We start from the raw sequence: 22,842 nt of genomic DNA, 5'->3' as shown, positions 1-22,842 counted from the left end.
AGGTTTAAATATGGATATTTTTCTTACAAAATCCCATCGCTTCACTTCAGAAGGTCTTTATTAATGCCCTGGAGATCATATTTATGATGTATGGATGCATTTTTGGGGTGCTTCAAAACACGCCCCCCATTCACTACCATTATAAAGCTTGGCAGAGCCAGGATATTTTTAAATATATCTCTGATTGTGTTCGTCTGAAAGAAGATAGTCATATCCACCTGGAATATATCTATCTAATTCATAAAATAGTCACAGTCCTGGATATTGATTTGTCAATACACCATTCCAACCAAACAAAAACACACCACACACTAAGTTATGATGTGAAACACCTGTTCACATACTGTGTATATCACTGTACAGCAACCATAGAATAACATTCTGTTATTGCTTACACTGTCACTGTCAGAGACTGTATATACATCAATATTGCCCACACTGTGGTCCTTTTTTTACTGTACACCCTGTGTTTTATTTCAATGCCCTCTCAGACCTGTGCTTAGCTTTAAGTAATAGTCACTCCATCCTGCTGAGAGCCTCTGAAGGGCCGGCCGTAATGACCATCAATCAATAATGTGAATTATCAATGAGCGCTGCTCTGGGGAGCGGAGATGGCACATATGGTGGACTGCCATCATTCAGCCCTCGTCAATATAGCTGAAAGGGTCTGATCATAGAGAGTGGGAGTGTTCAGGCCTCCAGCTGTCACAACAATCTCTGGGGGGCGGGGTAAAGTGCCTGTAATGATGATGTCACAAAGAGACAAACACTCTCTGTTGTGGAAGGAAACAATAGGGGAGCGGTGACCGTCTGACTGTGTTGCCCCACGCCATGACAGCTGGCCAAGAGTCACAATCACAGCAGCTACATGGCCATTAGGTTCAGCCCTGAAGAGAGGGACAGATTGCAAAGGCTGCTTTACAAAAGCCCCCGTACCCCCTGCTGCATCGACGAGCTGTGACCTCCTTACCCCAGCTGACACAATGACACATGCCACCACTCTAAAGAGTGCAGCCAAGTCTGCTGAAGACATTCCTGCCAGGCCTGGCTCCTTGAACCACGGATGTCACTAATTTTAATCTATGCCAGCTAACCAAATACCCGATGTTAAGGATCCTGGGAGATCTCAGAGGGCCAGGTTGGTATTATTTGCATTATAAATGTATACTTGAAACAAAACACCAACTTTTAACTGACAAAACAGATATCTTAATGTTAATTCTGTATTGTTCTGCTCTTTCTCAAATATCTTTGTCTCTCAACTGTGCACATTTTTGCACTCTTGCTCTTAAAAACATCATGCTGAGATTTTCTTTCAAAGCTCTTCAAATGTATGCTTTTTTTCTGTCAGGCTTTCATCAGCAAATTTCCCCAACTCGCAGCAACAAGAATAATTGTTTTAAGTCAATAACACCATTATTGAAGAAGAATATAACTGCACACTCACTAGTTTCAGCAACAAGCCTTTGTCAAGGTACAACATCAAAATTAAGGTCAATAATTACTCACAGATGAAAACGGTAACATCACAATCAGTGTTCAGTAATTGGCTGACAATTTTGAGAAATTAAGGTCACAGTTAAGGTCACAGACTGATCTATATATCACATCTCCTAGACAAACTTAACAATGAGGTATAAATAAGTTATAAGAGACCACTACAACATGCAAAAAGGTCCCAGTCACCAACCACATACACACACCCAACACATCCACAACTATAAGTATTCCCATATGTACATCCACATACTATACATTTACATACATAACTTCAATTTTAAACATCAGTTATAAAAACAACTCAATTCAGAATCCATATTCAAACCATATGGCATTTTTTAATTTAATAACACCAAACAGAAAATGTGAATGGAGTAATCTGATAAACGTAATTCCATCCAGTCTCACATTCCACACAAGCCATTCATTTCAGGTTTCCTTCTTCAAAAGAGTTTCCCATCCTTTTCTAAAACACATTAACAGAGTCCAATATTATCCCAAAAAACTCTGATTCAAGGTTGCAATAGTTTAGTAAAGTTAGATTTAGCAAAGTTGACCCTAAGCTTGGCTTTGATTCAATGCAGTGCCACAAATAACTGCGTCCAGAGGCCTGGAACATAATGAGAGGTCAAAGTCCAAACGCTGAAGGGCTTTCACATACCTTCACATACACTATATTCGCACACACTCTTTCTCTTTATAAGTGGTGGTGCATAAGCATTTCCCCCATAGCCCCCTACCACCACTCTCGTCTTGGCCATCTGTGGAGCAAGCTGTCCTCTTTACTGTGTACGGAGCAGGGGCGCAGGTCAGGGTTCTGTGTGTGTTGGCATGATGTACACTTCGGTTTTAACCTCATTTTCCACCAGTCTGGGAATTTATTTAGTTTATTTAGCCATTTTATTAGCAAACATTTGGTGAGGATTCTGTCTTTTCATGTATAGGATTTTTAAAGAGGACCTATAATGCCCCTTCATACAATATGTAATATAAGTCTCTGGTGTCCCCAGAATGTGTTTGTGAAGTTTTAGCTCAAAATACCCCCCAGATCAATTATTATATCTTGTCAAATTTGCTCCTCTTTGGGTGTGAGTAAAAACACGCAGTTTTTGTGTGTGTTCCTTTAAATGAAAATGAGCTGCTGCTCCCGGCCCCCTTTCCAGAAGAGGGTGGAGCTTTAACAGCTCACACCAACAACAAAACTGGAGAATGTCACGCAGCCAAAATGTCAGAAATTGTCAGCAGCAGTGTTCTGCCTTACATCTGAGTCAGACACTGATGGAGATACTCAGGAAGAAGTTACAACTTTTAGAATGCAACTGGATGCTTCTGAATGGTTAGGGGATAAATTTATGCAGTTGCAATTAGCATGTACCATCATGTTAATCTTTTGAGCAAATCCAGCGTTGAACTGACCCTCATTTGTGAAGCAGTCCGGCGCAAAATGATGTGCGCAAATATATAAAACATTTTACAGACTTTCTTCAGCACATTTCCTTCATAAATGAAATTCAACCACAGTGTCAGTGGCTCTGTTTATAATTTATTAGGATTATAAAAGAAGGAGTTGGTGGATTTTTACCATTATAGACTGGTTGATTACACACACTATGACACACATCTGTGTTCAAACACCTTATACAAGTGAATTTTGCATAATAGGTCCCCTTTAATATTAAAGGAATATTCAGAGTTCAGTACAAATTCAATCTACAGCATTTGTGGTGCAAAGTTGATTGCAACAACAAAAAACTGATTGAAGCTGATTAAAAATAAATGAAATTGAGTATTTTAACGTTTACAGATTGGCTCCGTTCACTTCCACTGTAAGTGCTGCAGTGTGACACAGGTTTTTTTTCTAAACAAAAGAAGGGACGAGTGCAATTTATTGACGGACATTTGCAATAATGCCTTTAACTAGAGGTCGTGTCATGTCTAACAGTGGTCCACACATGCCCTAGTGAAAGATGTCCATCACTGGGTTGAGGCATCTCCAGCTGTGGGCATGTGAGCAGGGGCTGTGGAGAGCTCAGCTGGGCTCTGTGACTTGTGATGTGGGTGCCAGTGGGGCCTCATCTGGACCATGAACACACACATATATGCCATCCCTCAGAGAACAGGCTCCCTCTGCCACATCTGCAGATGTACTGGATGGATTTTTGCCCAAATCCCTTTGAGTTGGGTTTGAAAGTCCACTTCTGAGTTTTATGTAAACCTGAGTGAGCCAACAACTTTGGTTGTTTTTAAGGTTTTTTAGCAGAAGTTTAATGTGGGGAGTCTTTCAAAATAGTGTATTTCACTTGAATGCAGTGTTTGCTGCAGTGATATTCAGTGCCAGCACTGCACCACTGCTGAATCTACAGTTTCATGGCAAAAGAGATTTGCAGTCAGAGTCAAATATGATAAAAAAGATAATACAAAGACGAGAAACAGACAACATTGTCGTATTGTCTTCATTACTACTGCATGCAAATACAAACACAACACGTGCCCAATGTTGTCAGATTTACATATAACATATGACTCTTATGAACAGGTTCTATAGTGAATCAGTCAAGTTATAAGTCTGAATCACTGAATCCTTCTGAATTAACATCTGACTCACTGACCAGATGTTTATATGGCAGTGCAGTTAAAGACCATTTTAAAATAATGTTAAAAAAAATTATATTGTTTATTATGTTATATAGTTTTAATCAATTATGTGAAAGGGGTTCCATTCTGCAAAAACATAATTCAGTTGGAAACATTTAAATATGCAGTTAATCCTTAGAATTAGGCCAGTTAAAACTCAAAACTTAAAGGGTTTTAGTAAAAACGGCTGTCGGGTGACCCAGATCAGAAGCTTCATCCCTGAAACATTAACAGCCATAACAGCAAAAGTGCCAAAACCCAAAATGGAACAGAAAAAGCAGGGTAGTAGTGAGGATTTATAGCCCATATACCCAACCTCATCCTGGGTTGTGGAATTAATCAGTGACTAATTAGCTCCACACTTGTGAATATGAGCTTTGCTTGGGGCCAGTACCATGTGGCATGTGCCACATGTGAGGGTGTGTGACGGGACGGCTGGTGGCTGGAGGGACTCCTGCAGACAGCGAGCCCCCGGGTACTAATCCACACAGATCTCCAGTAACAGCTCCCCAAAGCCCCCTGACACATGCCCCACATTACTGCCATGACCACGCTGGGCGTGAAACGTCCCTTAAAGATATGTTTTAACCATTGCTTATTAGTGCTGCTTGCTGGCTACTACAAAATCAGGCAACTTAAACCACCTAGCAACTTTCTACTACATAAGCTTGTGGCAGCAAATTATACAGAAGCAAGCATCACTCACATTTTCTCAGGTTACATTTTATTATAAAGATTACAGAGAACAGAAATGAGATCAGAAATAAAAGGCAGATTCAAATCTGCTCCTCCAACATGATAACCACAATTCAACACACCTCTAAGGCACAGCACTAGCCTCTATCCGGCATCTTCAGCTTGTTCTGGTGAACACACTGACTGATGTTCATTGTTTGATTTCCATGAGGATCATTAAGCAAACTGTGAAAACATCATTCTTTCTCCTCAGTTTGCTTATTTGTTTCTTTCAGAACATATTCTTGCCTTCAGTCATTCTTTCTTTTTCTTTCACAAACAATCTACCTGTTTATTCAAACCAGCTCAGCATATTGTCTTTCTATCTTCGCATTTTCTTACTTGGTTTCATCTCGCTGCTTTTCCTCTCTTTTTCTCTTGTTTCTTTCCGATGCTGGTTGCAATAGTGCATATAACTGAGACAGCATATGTGCAGACCTCCGTACACACACATAGACACACTTCCTCTCCTCCTGCTCTCCTGGCAACACAACACTCAGGCCTGTCCGCAGCACCTATTAATAAGACTGAGATGAGCGTGTCTCCTTGGAGACCACACCGTCCCTGTGGCCAGTGATCAAAGGTTAGTCAGTTCCTGAGACCATTGTACGTGTTTGAAGAAGTGAAAGACGCTCAAAAGAGATATTATTCAGGATATTTAGCCGTGAAAGTGCATTTAAAGTGACTGTTCAGCCAAAAAATTAAAAATTATCTTATCGTTTACTCACCCTCATGTCGTTCCAAACCTTTATGACTTTATTTCTTCTGAAGAACACAAAAGATTCTGTTTTGGACCCAGTGTTGGTATTGTTAACTAAAACTGTATCTATTAAAGCAGTTTTTGTTAACTGAAATAAAGCTGCAATAACATAAAATATAAATATTAGATGAAAAATTAAAAATGTTGCCATGGCAAATAACTGAAACTAATATATATACAGTGGGTACGGAAAGTATTCAGACCCCCTTACATTTTTCACTCTTTGTTATATTGCAGCCACTTGCTAAAATCATTAAAGTTCATTTTTTTCCTCATTAATGTACACAAAGCACCCCATATTGACAGAAAAACAGAATTGTTGACATTTTTGCAGATTTATTAAAAAAGAAAAACTGAAATATCACATGGTCCTAAGTATTCAGACCCTTTGCTGTGACACTCATATATTTAACTCAGGTGCTGTCCATTTCTTCTGATCATCCTTGAGATGGTTCTACACCTTCATTTGAGTCCAGCTCTGTTTGATTATACTGATTGGACTTGATTAGGAAAGTCACACACCTGTCTATATAAGACATTACAGCTCACAGTGCATGTCAGAGCAAATGAGAATCATGAGGTCAAAGGAACTGCCTGAAGAGCTCAGAGACAGAATTGTGGCAAGGCACAGATATATATATTAAAATAAAAAATAAAGCTAATTCAAAATTTTAATAAATACTAGTAATAAATAATAAATACATAGATAATAAATAATAGTACATAAATAGTTTTTTGGACCCCATTGACTTTCATTATATGGAGAAGAAAAAAAAAACTTTTGTGTTCAACATAAGGGTGAGTAAATGATTATAATGATAAATTTTTATTTTGGGGGGGACTTTTAACTTCAATTTTGAATAAACAAAAGTTACAATAAATATTAGCTTTTTACATAAGGCAACATTTGGTCTCCATTTCAGAACTAGCTGTAATTTCCTATATCCTCTGACCTTCAGGGAAAGATGTAAAACATCACAGAGATGGTTTAAATGGTGACCACTGAGTTTAGCCCGTGGTGCTGAAGTTGGCTTTTCACGAGGCAATTAAAATCTGACACCGTGCCTCCTTTAAACCAACTAGTACGCACATATATGAACATAAATAAAATGATGAACAACACATAAGGGAGCAAAGGTTGTGTGTACTCTTCAGCGGAAGACATACGGCGTGTGAAGACGCAGTAAATGAGTTTGCGGCTCCATTAGGCCCCCTGTTCTTCTCTCTGATCTGTGTTTTTTCAGTCCTTTCAACTCCCTGCAGTACAAAGTGAACCCTGTGGCCTCCTGTGATATTCCAGCCCTTTGATGAAGGCCACTGGAGCACAAATAAAGGCTCGCAGTGGTCTGCTGTTTACGCTGAGGGGCCCGCATCAGGCCCCGTCTCCCCTCCTCTCCCTCGATCCGCTGCTGGCTATGTGGGGACGTTAATGACAGGACACAGCGCAAGAGAAGCAAAACCTCCTCCCGCGGCTCCACCCGCCATCGCCGCTCAGACTGCTAATTCTGTCCCACTGATCTCGCCGTTTTCCTCTGCTCCCTTCAGCTGTCAATCTCCCGTCCCCTCGCTCGGCACACGCTGTCAGAGCAGAAAATGAGACCGCAGCAGGTAATGGAGGAGATCCTGCTAGGAAGATTCATATTTTGTCTTTCTTCAGACACACACATGCTGTCTTTTTCACTCTCTCTGTTGTACATGACCTGTGGCTGTGTTAACTGACAGGTGGTATGCTCAAGGTTACAAAGCGCAAAGAACCCCTCACTGGTCCTGACTGACCTAACAAAGATCTCCTGGGGCCTGAAGGTGAAAGCCAAATGGACACATGATGTGTCCGACAGCGATGTGTCCTCGAAGACAGTCACCTTGTAGCTGTAGTTTCTCAAGCTTAAAGCTACTCATAATTTAAAGTAGTTCAACTACAGTCCAGCTAAACTGCAAACTACTAAAAAGTTGCAACAGTAACTGCATTAAAGCTATTTAAAGGGGGAATATTTTTTTTTAAATATATTACAATAATAGTATATGACACAAGTCTGCAATTATCTCAATTAGAGTGACACTTGAACAAATATACATACACAAAATACAAGTAAGAAAACTACAAATACACTGATTTATTGCAGCATTTAATCAAAATATATTGCTAGGTTCGCTATATACATATAATGAAATGCATATAATTACATATAATGATAAATATATAAATACACAGAAGCCCCGAACATGACACATGGAAGAAAAAGTAGATATTGTAGCCACAAATTAATAATTGTCATGTTTGACGTTTGTATTCCCTTTCATGTTTTCATGTCTTTTATTTTGTATAATATCATCAGTCACGTTCCTGGTTTGTCATGTGATTTCCCTGACCCCATCATGTGATCCTGTCATGTGTTTCCCGTTTATGTGTCTTGTTTTCATTAGGCTTGTTCGACTTCATGCGGCGCTGTAAAGATCGGCAGCCGCCTGACAAAAGCAATGCATTCTGGTTAGAAAATTTGTCCGACTTTGATTGGCGCTGCAGCCGCGTACCAAATCTTTTGTTTTGAATCCGTGATTCGGAGCGCCAAAGTCACGTGATTTCTGCAGTTTGGCATTTTGACACGCGATCCGAATCACTGATACGAAGCAGTGTTTTGAAATCAGCCATGACTAGATATCGTTGAAAAGTCGTTATTTTGTTTTTTTTGGTGCACAAAATTTTTTCTCTTCGCTTTATAATATTAAGATTAAACCACTGAACTCACATGAACTGTTTTAAATATGTCTTTAGTACCTTTATGAATCTTGAGAAGTTCAATGACATTGCTGTCTATAGAGGCCTCACTGAGCCATCGGATTTAATCAACAGTATCTTAATTTGTGTTCTGAAGATGAACGAAGGTCTTACGGGTGTAGAATGACATGAGGGTGAGTAATAAATGACATTATTTTCATTTTTGGGTGAACTAACCCTTTAAATCATGGCCCAAATTAATTACATTAAACAGAAATGAATGAACTGATTCACTAAAATGAATCAGACTTCATTAATTACGAGAGTGTATTTCTCAGTTTGCTCGGCTATAAAGCTGCATGCGCAACACAATGTGACATAAAATAGCATTCAGTTGCACTAAAAATGTAGCTTGTCACTGGAAAATCAACACTGTTTTGGATCAGCTGGACTTAAATCATCAGTTTTGCTGGTCTTAGCTGGTTATAGAGAGTAAAAACTGCTCAAAACCCCTGTAAAACCAGCCTGACCAAACTGTGAGATCAACTTAAGCTGGTTTAAAATGCTTTTTTTCCAGCAGGGAGCTGGGCTACTGTCATGCTACTAAAAAAATTTAGTTAAATTAGTCTCTTTTTTTAGTTTCTTACTCTCCAACACTGGTCATGAGGATACAATGAGATTTCAACTGAGCTCAGAAGCTCAGGGAATTATAAAACACATCGGTGGACCAGATGCACATCGTGTTCAGAACTGCCCTATCATCACGCTACTTCCTGCATCTCCTCCAGCTGTAAGGGAAACATGGCATCAGCATTCATTTTCTCCTTTAGTCGCTCTCTCTTTCCCCATCTTTTGCCTGAGCCACATCACAGGAAACCTGCAGCCGCTACACTGAACTCAGACACGCTGCTTGTAATGGATGCCGTTTTGTCTTCAGACACACTCTCTGCATCACATTACTATGTACAGGAGACTGCTGGTGGATATGTGCTGATTCAGAGTCAGCGTGTGCAGTCTGAGGAGAGAGTAATGAGGCTACGTGAGGCGCAGTGCCCTGGAGCAGCCAATGCTTCACTCATGTGCTGTGAAGTGAGGCCAATATCAAAGTCCCTCTTTAAAAGCCCACAATGCACTGCAGATACAGAGGCCCAGAGATACAAACCTAAAATCACACACAGGCCCTTGAGGGGAACTGAGACTATTTAAACAACCATTAAGGGCTCTCTATTCAATATCTGAAGTACTTGGAGAAGAAATGAAACAAATGGAGAAACAGAAAGACAGAGAGGGATAGTGTGCCTATGGCTGGGATTCCCAGATCCTGAATGAATCTTCTATAGCTCTATATTAATTAATTTGAAGCATTCACTTGAATGTAAGAAACATAAACAATGAAACATTTAATAGAATTATGTAACTTAATGAAAAACAGTGATGATGAAAAAAACAAAACACGAGGAGTGGAAAATGAAAAAAAGCGTAAGGTCTCGAGACTGTGTTTTGGTCAATCGGATGTCAAAGGGAAACACATTCCCGGTTACACCTGGTGTTTGAATCTGTCTCTTTTGTCCACTTTCAACCACTTCTGTCCTGATTTTCATGGGTGGGTAAATGTATGGGCTTTTTCAGATCTTTCGATCTAATGGACAAAATAAGCTCACATAATTTACATATGAACACGACCGGAGACAACAGATAAACATACAGAGAACAGCAGCTTTCATTTCTGCTCTGATAGCCACAAGACTGAACGCTTTGAGTATGTGTTAGATATCAGGAATGGTGAGAGAACATTGTGCTGGGTACATTTTTCATCTTCAAACCAAACTTAGGTCTTCAGCTGACAAAGTTTAAATCCAATCTAGCTAGCGTGCTTCCCATAATGTTAACGCATTATGTCAGTAGGCGGAGAGTAGGTGGTCTATTGTGTCTGTTCGAATGCATTTGACCACATGAGTGTCTACACTATGAAAGCAATCCAGTCAAATGCATTTTTGACTACCTCTGGAAGTGTTTGAAAGTGGACAAGCTCAAAACATTTTAGACTCCATTTACACCTGTATTTAGCATCGTCCACTTGTGATCGTATTGACTAAAACACATCTTAATACCAGGTGTAAACAACAGGGCCTAAAAGTAGCGCAGTGGAATGTTCTGTGTGAATAGTCCCTTAAGTACAATGTGAAGTGGAAAGCCTAAAAAAAAACCTTTGCAGTGGTAAAATAACTGTAATGCTTTGGTCTTGAGTGGCTTATTGGCTTTATAAACAGTTATATGATAAAAGATACTGATATTCAACAAATAGGAGTTCATAATAATCAGAAGAAAAATTCTCCTGCCAAGTAAAATAGTTCATTTCCACTATCTAGCTTTGAACAAGCCTCATCCAATCAGAATTTAGACTTGGAACTAACTTAATATTAATTTCAATTATAACATTTTAAATCAGTTCATGAAGTGATTCCCTAAAATGAACTGGAGAGCATGATGCCTTGAAGGCCGTCTAAAGGCAGGGAGGAGTAGCTCTGGTCTTCAGGAATGTGAGGGGAGAGAAGAGCAGTAGATTACAGATGTACCAGCCAGTGAGGGAAATTCCCACAAGATGCACACAAGCACCCAGCGGCATTCCCAACGCTGGTTGTTTTAGAGTCGAAAATGGCACAAGAGCACAACAACAGTAGACAGCCACGTTAAAGAGAGTTTGTGTAACGTATTAAAAGATACCCACAATTTTAATTATTTCTCATAACTTCTGGAAAGAAAGAGCGCAGAAAGTGGACAAGGTAAATACTGTGGCTCTGTAGATTCTTTGAAAGAGTGCTGTCTAGTAGGTACGATATTTGGTTCGAAACTTTGACCACAGTGACCATTAAAAAAAAAGTATGTTCTATATAGTATTCATTTGTGTAGTATGAATGAAATTTAGACATACTACATGTGCTATGTTGTCTCTTTCACGTTACCTACCAGCTTCGGTTTCGTCCCTTCATTGCCATTCACAAATCCTCTCCCGTGGCCTCATAGTAAAATGTCCGGGAAATAAATCCGGGTGCTTTTCGGTGGTTTGTTTAATAATTTATAATTATTATGAATTCGGACATACTAATTGGCTTACATTAAATTTTTTGCCTACTAAATCGTATGGAAGTAGGCATATTCTGCCACAGGGAGGGACATTGGCTCTACCAATGCACAGCAAAATCTCCAGAGTTAATTCAACTCTGCTCAGAGTACATATGGTCCCTCTCTAAATAGTGTTAAAATAACACGTTAATGAGATAATTAAGTAAGTGATGATTGTGCATTAGTGATGAACACCTGCTGTTAACAAGCAGAATCACTAAAGAAAATAGAAACACAAGAAGTACAACTGACTTCAGTCACAGCCTTATTAATTGCTTAATTATCTCATTAACTTGAACTCTGCTTCAGTGTTACTTTAACACTGTTTAGAGAGGGACCATATGTACTCTAATCAGAGTTGATTTAACTCTGGGGATTTTACTGTGTGGCATGAGTTTGGGGCCAAACTACCAGTTGGTCAACCAATGGCAGACAAGGGGAGTATTCAAGAAATTATTGATACTTCTTGGGTGCACAAGAGCAAGAGATGGGTTTGATCTGAAGCAAATAACCTCAGGCTTTAGTGAGGAAATGCCATCGTCTTGTTCTTTGCTAATGTGACTAGGTGACAACATTCCAAGGCTCACTTTTGCTGGAATGGCCAGGTTATAACATTCCTTCTCAGCAGTGCCCTTCAGTGCTGTAAAAATGATGCTTGAAATTCACTCATAACATTGCTTAACACACTGATAACATTATGATATCAGATGTTAAACTGTGTTTCTCCATACCGATGTAGCTCAGTGGATGTGTAGTATGGATCTAAGATCCCTCTGGTCTTCCTTTATTCTGTCTCCTCACAATGTTCTCCCCTCCCTCTTAAAACACTGCCTGCCTGGTCCTGTAGATAAGCCAAGCCAGCACCTCCTCCCTCTCCCTCCTCTCCCCCCGCCTGATCAGGTGAGCAGCCTCAACTAAGTCTCCAAAGATTGCACATTTACTTTCAGAACAGGCAGTGCGGCAAACTAACAGGAGAATCTCAATCTAGCCTTTGCCATCTCCCCCTTCCTGTTTCCCAGCACACCTTGCCTTAATAAACCCCAGCTATCTGTCCAGCATACAGAACGGCTATAGCAGGGGCCATTAAAGAGATAAGGCAAGACTCTTTCTCCACCACTGCTGCCCCTCTTCACTGTCCATTCAACTGCATCCATAATAGAAGTAAATACCTCGTCCACAAACCCTCTTCGTGACACGCTCACGTGGCCCTAAACCGGACGAACGAGCTTACGCTCAAATCTTTCTTCATCCGTCAGTTTTATTTACTCTAATGGTCAATGTGCAACTTGAGTTGATAGTATAAGCTCACTTTGGTTAATGTGTAAGCAGGACACCGGGGCGAGTCTTAGCAGCGGTGAGTGAGTCACAAACATGTACAAATCTTATTCTTGTAACTGAAGGTCATATCCGGTATTACATTTGTATTTCCCAAGAAACATCTTCACAGATTCGGTTTTGATTGAAGCATGCCATAACGTTTAGTGTTCATTCTTACAACATTTTTATTGATGTTAGTCACTGAGTTCAGCGCTTTTTAGCAAACAACAAAAACTAAATCAACAAAGCAGATTGTTACGGAAGCTCATTTCCACATGATGACAAAAAAAAAAAAAATATGGTAATTGTGACTGTGTCTCTCATAATTGCATCTTTATCTCTTACAACTGTGACTTTATTTCTCTCAATTATGGCTTAATTTCTTATAATTTTTTTGTAATATATCGCACAATGTGAAATTACTTCCATAAATAAGAGTCCATGATGATTCATTCAGACAGGGCAAATAAAGGAGGAATTCAACTCCTGCCCTTGGAGAAGTGTGCAGGGGCTTTGTGGGTCGCGTGCTGACACACCCTGCCTGCGCATGTCTTTGATGTGACGCACAGCTCAGTTGTTCCAGCTGCTTTATCACAATCCTTCACTCCTAACCCTGACCTCATCCACAATGATCATATAACTCTTACTGCTGCCACAGTATCGCCAGAGTGAGTCTGTCCATAGTTAAGCATATTGAAATTAGAATTTATAACAACATTTCTAAAAACTACACTTCCTATGGTCCCAAAGAGAGATATAAGAAGTCGCTGAAATCAGGAATCACTGCGAATTAGTTCAACAGTGACCATCCACTCCCATAACCAAGCCTATCTTCATATCTATCTTTAAACAACTTAAATATCTGAATATATCTGAACATTTGACTGTTTACACAAAACCCTAAAATGTTTACCATGCACACTAGCATTCCAAAGATTGGTATGTAGAATTTTTCACTGTTTTTGATTCATTATTTAACATTCACTAAGGCTGCATTTATTTGATCAAAAAATAACAGTAAACTGTAAAATAACTATTGTTTTCTATATTTTACTATATTAGAATGATACATTATATACTATGATACATAATATACTAGAATAATTAGATTTTAAAATTTACTTTTTCATGTGATGGCAAAGCTGAAATTTCAGCATCATTATCCAGTCTTTGGTGTCACATGATCCATCAGAAATCATTCTAATATGCTTGTTTGGTGCTCAAGAAACATTTCTGATTATTAACAATGTTGAAAACAGTTCATAATCATTTTGTGGAAGCAGGATTAAGGATTTTTCAGGATTCTTTGATAACTATAAAGTCCAAAAAGAACAACATTTATTTAAAACAGAAATATTTAATAACATTATAAATGCCTTTACTGTCACTTTTGATCAAAATAATCCATCCTTGCTGAATAAAAGTATTAATTTCTTTAAAAAATCTTACCGACCCCAAACAGTAGTGAATTTTTTAACCTCAAATAAATTATATTTTTAAACTTAAATTTTAAACTTTAAACTTAAAGGTGGCCAAGAATGCTTTTTCACAAGATGTAATATAAGTCTAAGGTGTCCCCTGAATGTGTCTGTAAAGTTTCAGCTCATAATACCCCACAGATTTTTTTTAAATAAAATTTTTTAGCTGCCTATTTTGGGGCATCATTAACTATACACTGATTTTGGCAGCGCGCCGCCCCTTTAAATCACGTGCTCCCTGCCACATGAGCTCTCGACTATATTACAGTGCATTTACAAAGTTCACACAGCTAATATAACCCTCAAATGGATCTTTACAAGATGTTCGTCATGCATACTGTATGCATGCTTTGAATTATGTGAGTAAAGTATTTATTTTGATGTTTACGTTTGATTCTGTATGAGTTTGAGGCTGTGATCCGTGGCTAACAGCTAATGCTACACTGTTGGAGAGATTTATAAAGAATGAAGTTGTGTTTATGAATTATACAGACTGCAAGTGCTTAATAATGAAAATAGCGACGGCTCTTGTCTCCGTGAATACAGTAAGTAACTTTAACCACATTTAACAGTACATTAGCAACATGCTAATGAAACATTTAGAAAGACAATTTACAAATATCACTAAAAATATCATGTTATCATGAATCATGTCAGTTATTATTGCTCCATCTGCCATTTTTCGCTGTTGTTCTTGCTGGCTTACCTTGTCTGTGCACAGATCCAGATGTTAATACTGCCTTTCCTTGTCTAATGCCTTGAACATGGGCTGGCATATATGCAAATATTGGGGTCATACATATTAATGATCCCGACTGTTACGTAACAGTCGGTGTTATGTTGAGATCCGCGTGTTTTCCGGAAGTCTTTTAAACAAATTAGATTTATATAAGAAGGAGGAAACAATGGGGTTTGAAACTCAATGTATGTCTTTTCCATGTACTGAACTCTTGTTATTCAACTATGCCGAGGTAAATTCAATTTTTGATTCTAGGGCACCTTATTACCACAGTATTATCCATTTGTCGACTGATTGATTGATTGATTGATTGATTGATTGATTGATTGATTGATTGACTGATTCATTGATTCATTTTTGTTTGCTCAGAATCAAATGTTGTAATGTTTTTGATACATCTCAGATCTGGTTGACTTGGTTTAACTCTTAAACACGAACACAAGAATAAAAATCACGTTTAAAAATGGGCAGCCTCTGTTGCACTCTATTTTACCCCAGCATAACACACAGACACACTGCTGCCAGTCATTTAGTTATGCGTGAGCCTTGAGAGAATTAACCGACTGGAGTATTTCTGCCTTGAAATACATTCCTTTGTTAAGCAAAGGAAAAGTATAAAGGTGTTTTTTTAAGCGCTGTGTGTGTGTGTGTGTGTGTGTGTCCATCCTCTTCTCTCTCAACAGGAACTCTTATCACATAATGAAAAACTGCCAGTGGTGAAGGGACGATGGGCACAAGGACAAGTGATCATAATAGAGGACGTTAGAAGAAAACATCAAAATCTCCCCTCATAAACCACATGAAAGGAAAACCTCAACACAAGAATTGCAAATAGAAACGTAGAACTAATGCTTCTGAGAATGATCACGGAAGGACATGATAATAGAAGTCTTCTTTTCTTGTTCCTAGTTCTCTTTCTGTCAACAGCTCACAACAGTGTTCAAAGATGGAGAACTGCAATGGCATAATATTATGCAAGCAGACGTATTACTACATTATCTTTGGCTTCAATGCAGCACTAAATCCAGAAGAACGTAAGCAATGCGCTCCTCACTGGAATCCACTCTGTGTTTGACTACTGATCCACACCATCTCTTCCCCATCACTGCAGTATTCAGGGTGTTTAGTAAGTTCTTGGGTCACTGCCATCAGTATCGATTCTTCAGCTGTTGGGTTTGTTGGACTCTATGAACATTCAACTGACTGTCAACTACTCACTTGATATGAGAGGCAGTATGTTGTAAAGTAGCTGGGACTACTACTTCTACTTTGACAGACACTGTGAAAAGAGAATATGGTAAAGGGAAAAAAAAGGTAGCTTGAAAAACCATGGCTCGGGATAGACAAAAGCATGATACAAAAATGATCAAATCAAAGCTGAGCTAAAGCTTAAACCACTCATAAAATGTGAAACATCAGACATCGTCTAAGAATTTACATCTTGTTGAGGTATTTCACTTTGATTATTTTAAGTTTTGCCTTTGAATGCCAAAAATTCCAGGGGCAGGATGGTTTTTCATACTTTTCCATCAGGGTCATATTGATTAAAATTCCCGGCTGAGAGAAACATTTTACAATAACAAAAATGACAACAAAAACCATGCCAACTATTTTACAACAACTAAAAAATGCCAAAAATTACTATGGTCTTACCATAATTGTTTGGTAATACCATGGTATTCTTTGAGGTACCTTGGAATACCATGTAAATACCATGGTACATTTCCATGATTTACAACACAATCGCATGTTCATGGTTCTCTGATGTTGGTTAGGTGTCACATGTATTGAAGGTAAACAAATGAAATATTTCACAATTTTTAGTAAGTGTTTTATTTATTTATTTTTTTCATTTACAATCTATTATTTTACTGATTTAAACAATTATTAAAGGTGCCATCGAATTGAAAATTGAATTTACCTCGGCATAGTTGAATAACAAGAGTTCAGTACATGGAAATGACATACGGTGAGTCTCAAACTCCATTGTTTCCTCCTTCTTATATAAATCTCATTTGTTTAAAAGACCTCAGAAGAACAGGCGAATCTCAACATAACACGTAACAGTCGGGGTGTACGCCCCCAATATTTGCATATGCCAGCCCATGTTCCCAACATTATGAAAGGCATTACACAAGGGCAGCCAGTATTAACGTCTGGATGTGCACAGCCGAATCATCAGACTAGGTAAGCAAGCAAGGACAATAGCGAAAAATGGCAGATGGAGCGATAATAACTGACATGATCCATGATTACATGATATTTTTAGTGATATTTGTAAATTGTCTTTCTAAATGTTTCGTTAGCATGTTGCTAATGTACTGTTAAATGTGGTTAAAGTTACCATCGTTTCTTACTGTATTCACGGAGACAAGAGCCGTCACTATTTTCATGATTAAACACTTGCAGTCTGTATAATGCATAAACACAACTTCATTCTTTATAAATCTCGCCAACAGTGTATCATTAGCCGTTAGCCACGGAGCACTATCAAACTCATTCAGAATCAAATGTAAACATCCAAATAAATACCATACTTACGCGATTAGACATGTTGCATGACGAACACTTTGTAAAGATCCATTTTGAGGGTTATATTAGCTGTGTAAACTTTGTTTAGGCAATGATAGAGTCGAGAGCTCTGGGGGGGCGGAGAGCGTGAGCAATTAAAGGGGCCACAGCCTGAATCGGCGCATTTCTAATTATGCCCCAAAATAGGCAGTTAAAAAAATTATTTAAAAAAAAAATCTAAGGGGTATTTTGAGCTGCAACTTCACAGACACATTCAGGGGACACCTTAGACTTATGTTACATCTTGTAAAAAAAATGTTTGATGGCACCTTTAATATTATTTTTATCAACTCACAAACCCTCTGCAGTTCCCTCACAAACCCCATTTTGGGAAACCCTGGACAATATAATAATATAATTCATTAATTTCCAAGACATTTCCAGGCCTGTAAATTATACATTCAAATTTCTATGGTTTTCCAGAACTGTGGGTACCCTCCTGTATAACTCGAAACCTTTACAGTATCAAGGTACTTATTTGCAATGGAAATTTTCCACACAATAAGATTGTTACTCTCACTGCCTGAACACATTGATTTTTATATAATCAGGAAGCAAGTTATGATCTAACAGCATAGCATCTCATTAGCATGCTATAGTTTTAAATATTTACGTAACCATGTCACAGTGACCAGAACCAGTGTCAAAGGGTCATTTCTCTGTATCTTTATGGCTGTAGATCAGATTTGACAGGTTGCTAACAGTGAGCATGTCTGCAGCTGAACCTCTCCTCACCAACCTTCCATCTTTACACTTCATTTCCCCCGCATCTGCGGCAGCCGTGGCATATGGCTCAGTGCCCTAAGAGTGGCCTGCAACACTCTCTCAAGGGACCATCACTGCCCACAGCTTCAACCTGTAGTTACCACTCGAAAGAAAGTGCTTACTCACTCTGTACTGCCCACCGTCACCGGCGTTATCAAACTCTGCATTATTTATGACTGTCTTCAACACTCTCCTCCCTCACAAACCCCTCTGACTATATTTCTCTTGACTTTCTGTATTTTTTTCAGGCTGTTTCTCATCACACGTCCTTGTGTATCAACATGGTCAACATTAAGTGCTGTTCCTATTTTACTTACCAAATATGATGTATTTTAGAGTGAAACAGTAGTAGAGAAAGTTACGTATTATATTATGTTTTTAACAATATGCACCAATGAATCATACATAATAGGACATATGTTTAAAAAAAAAGTAAATAGGATCAATTTTGATTTCATAAAATAAAATAAAAATTTTCTTTCAGGTTTTGCTGTTTGTTTTGAAAGTAAATGTCTGAAAATGTGTTACATATATGTGTATACACAACGATCTTTTCCTACCTTTCCCATGGGTTTGGGAGAGTCCCAGCTCCTCTCTATTGATGGCGGAATCTGGTAAATGTCCTGTGTCTGGTTCATAGATGGTGGCACCTGGTACACGTCCTGCCCGGGACACGGCCCTCCTGCAGAGGGTGGCACCTGGTAGATGTCCTGGCCTGGAACGTTAATGGAGGGGGGCACCTGGTAGACATCCTGCGGGGTGGGAGGGTACTGTGCCTGGCTTTGTTTCTGTGCCACAGCGGGGGCTTTGGGTTGGGGCTGTGGAGGTTGGGGGCCGGTGGGCACCTGGTAGACGCTGGAGGGTGTGGACAGGCCGTGGCTGGGGGGGAGCATGTAGACTCCGTCTGGGTTGGTAGAGTTGGCGGAGCTGGAGGAGGCGAAGGCGGGGTGCATGGCCGTGTACTGGGACGAGGGGGGAAGCTTGTTGTAGGCACTCTGAGGCAGGTTGAGTTGGCTCTGGGTCGGGCTGGGCTGGTTCGACGACTGCTGTAACTGCTGCTGTTGCTGTTTATCATACATGCCCACAAGAATCTTCAGCCGGTTGCCAGGAACAATGCCTTGACGGCCATGCAGCGAACACAGCCACCAGCCATCCAGCCCTTGCGTGTCCCGCTCCAGGACGGTCATGATGTCACCCTTCCGAAAGGACAACTCATCCGGAGACTCTGCCACATTGTCGTACAGGGCCTTTGCCAACACATTCTGCAAAAGAGGAAAGAGAAAGAGGTTGAGTTTATATTCTCAAATGTTAATGTATTTCACCTGGATCCGTTCTTGGCAATATGAACAAGCGGACAGCACTAAATACATGCTGATTAATTTTAAAGGATTAGTTCACTTCAGAATTAAAATGTCCTGATAATTTACTCACCCCCATGTCATCTAAGATGTTTATGTCTTTCTTTCTTCAGTCGAAAAGAAATTAAGGTTCTTAAGGAAAACATTCCAGGATTTTTCTCTATATAATGGACTTCAACAGTTACCAATGGGTTGAAGTAGAGTTGTCAAAAATACCGACTTCGGTACCTAGTCGGTACTGAAATTTAAAAAATGTGACGCTTTGAGCGCTGTTGAGTGGATTCGTAAATATCTCTGATTGGCCGTTGTTTCACGGCTCATTGGATATGTCTGTGATTGGCTTCAATGATCAAAGCGTCACATTTTTAAAATTTCAGTACCGATAGGTACCAAAGTCGGTACTTTTGACAACTCTAGTTGAAGGTCCAAATTACAGTTTCAGTGCAGCTTCAAAAGGCTCTACAAGATCCCAGCCATGATTATATAATGCATGGCACATCGCAGAGCAGTGCAAGATGAGCATTCGTGGTTAAAAAGTATATTAATTTTTTAGAAAATGACCTATTGTTTTGCTAGATAAGACCCTTATTCCTCAGCTGGGATCGTGTAGAGTCCTTTGAAGCTGCATTGAAACTGCAATTTGGACCTTCAACCCACTGGTAACTGTTGAAGTCCACTTTATGGAGAAAAATCCTGGAATGTTTTCCTCAAAAACCTTAATTTCTTTTCGACTGAAGAAAGGTGAGTAAATTATCAGGAGATTTTAATTCTGAAAAGAACTAATCCTTTAACATGCAGGAAAACACCAACATAATAAGTGATGAATAAGTTTGTAGTCACCACTTGTGATCAGGTTTAAACAAGGCTTGTGACTATAGTGTAATGCTACGTTGCTTTTTACATTTTGTCTATTTGCTTCAAACCCCTTCCCAGCACATTTACACAACATGGACTCCATCTGTCCACTCGTTTACAAAGCCACCCACAAGTGCGGCTGGTCTTTGACAGTTAAACAAATATTTGCAGTTCGTCCTCCTGGACCAGTACGGCCCGACCCCCCTTTCTCTGGCACAAACTCACTAAAGCCTGGCACAGTGCCAACAGACACGTGTCTCACCCATCTCAGTGCCATCTTAATGAAGCAACAGTCAACCAATAGCACTCTATCACTGTCCTCTCAACAAATTCACAGCACTTGATTGGCTGATTGTGATCGGTTATTGTTACTGTAGAAGCCTTCTAGAACTGTTAAATGGAAAAAAGAAAGAGGAGTATAGCTTCAATCAAGACACTCCATTATTCTGCTGTAACCCTCCCCTTTCTTATTGAGCGATTCAGCAGAGGGGCATTGTGCAGTAAAACAGGAAGGAATGGCTAATTTCCAACAAAGAGTGCTCCATGTCCCACACATACCCTCGCCTACAGCTCTCCTACCGTGAGTTCACATGGTTTGCGAGAGTTTTGAGCTCAAGCTAACAGGTGATTGATGCAGCGCAGCAGATAGCCAGCAGGTGTTTGATTACTAACAGACCTCCCCTGTCAGGACACATGCTGCCTTTGAGTCATGTAGGAATGATCGCATTTACGAGATGAGCTCTGCATGAACGCCATCACAAAGTTGTGATTACCAGTGGGAAACTCACTCCGGACTGGATACATTAATTCATGGATCATCGTGGAAGCAATTTGGTATTTGTTACGCAGTGATTGTCATGTTGACCTTGCAGTTTGTATTCATTTTGTGTACTGTTACCAATACAATATTAATAAATCTGGTTTGAAAATTCAACTCAATAAGCTTGTTTACAAGGTGACAAGTTTATGTGACAAAAATGTATATTGTATAGTAGTGTTGTCTAAAGTACCGACCGCGATACCAAGTCGGAACTGATATTTTAAATATATGACGCTTTGAGCGGATTCGTAAACACCTCTGATTGGCCTTTGTGTTCTATCAGATACGTCTGTGATTGGCTACAATGATCAACGCTTCAAAAACATGTTGTAAATAGACATCTTTGACGCTCTTCACCGAGCGCTTACACAGATACACACGGCAGCATTTGAAAGCAGGAGTCCACTGACAGATGCTTGCTTTCAAACGCTCCTACTTTCAAAACGCATTCAAATTCAAACACTTCCGTGTGCTTTCAAATGCTACCGTGCGTTGATCATTGTAGCAAATCACAGACATATCTGATGAGCACGTGAACACAAAGGCCAATCAGAGGTGTTTACGAATCCGCTCAACAGAGCTCAAAGCGTCATATTTTTAATATTTCAGTACTGGAACTTTTGACAACACTATTGTATAGCAAAATTCTCTGTGGCGGCATAATAAAAGATAAAATGCATATGAAGTATCGTATTTTTGGTCTAGTACACAATTTGTGGTCTTCATCTTCTTGTACTAGTGCTTAAAAGCTTCCTCTCTTTGTCATAGAAGTGTTAAAGAGAGAAAAAATGCTGAATGTTTTTTTAGGCAAAAATCACTTCACATCATAATTACGACTTTCTGACTCATGAGTGGGAATTTACCAGGAGGACAGCATCTGTCTTTGCTTCTCTCCTTTCCTTACTACACAATTCACACAGCCTGATGCTCAATTCGCATACTTCTGTTGCTACCAAAAGTACATGAACTATTGGGTCAGTACTTTTTCTTTTAAGAATACTAAATAATTAATAAGGCTGCATTAAATTGATCAAAAGTGACATTTAAGATATTTAAATGTTGCAAAAGTTTCCTCAAAGAATTCAGGAAAAAAACATATCACAATTTCCACAGACACATTAAGCAGAACAACTGTTTTCAACACTGATAATAATAAGAAAGAGCCCCAAATCAGTACATTAGAATGATTTCTGATAGATCATGTGACACTGAAGACTGGAGTAATGATGCTGAAAATTCAGCTTTGCCATTAAAGGAATAATTTAGTGTATATTTTACAGTATTTTAGATCAAATAAATGCAGCCTTGGTGAGCACAAGAGACATCTTTAAAGAATAAATAAATAAATAAATAAAACATTAACAAACTTTCATGACTTCACAGTTGATGTAAAAGTGAATTTTTGAGAATGTAGTCAGGGAGTATGCCATTGCAACAATCATGTATTTCGAAAACTCTGTGGAAATAGTAC

At 39.2% G+C, this 22,842-nt stretch overlaps 1 protein-coding gene across 5 annotated transcripts in view; it reads right to left on the bottom strand.

Moving 5' to 3' along the window:
* The window catches only part of bcar1 (BCAR1 scaffold protein, Cas family member), a 109,416-nt gene that overhangs the window by 18,862 nt on the left and 67,712 nt on the right, over window positions 1-22,842 (bottom strand). For all 5 annotated transcript variants that reach the window (XM_048169248.1, XM_048169249.1, XM_048169252.1 and 2 more), the window contains one exon: window positions 18,899-19,600. In XM_048169248.1, coding sequence (XP_048025205.1) covers window positions 18,899-19,600 — 702 coding nt within the window. The remainder of the gene's footprint in view (window positions 1-18,898; window positions 19,601-22,842) is intronic.

This window comes from Megalobrama amblycephala, linkage group LG19, assembly GCF_018812025.1.
Source record: "Megalobrama amblycephala isolate DHTTF-2021 linkage group LG19, ASM1881202v1, whole genome shotgun sequence".
Lineage (NCBI taxonomy): Eukaryota > Metazoa > Chordata > Actinopteri > Cypriniformes > Xenocyprididae > Megalobrama > Megalobrama amblycephala.
The sequence above is the reverse complement of the archived record's forward strand: the minus strand, read 5'-3'. Positions and strand labels throughout refer to the sequence as shown.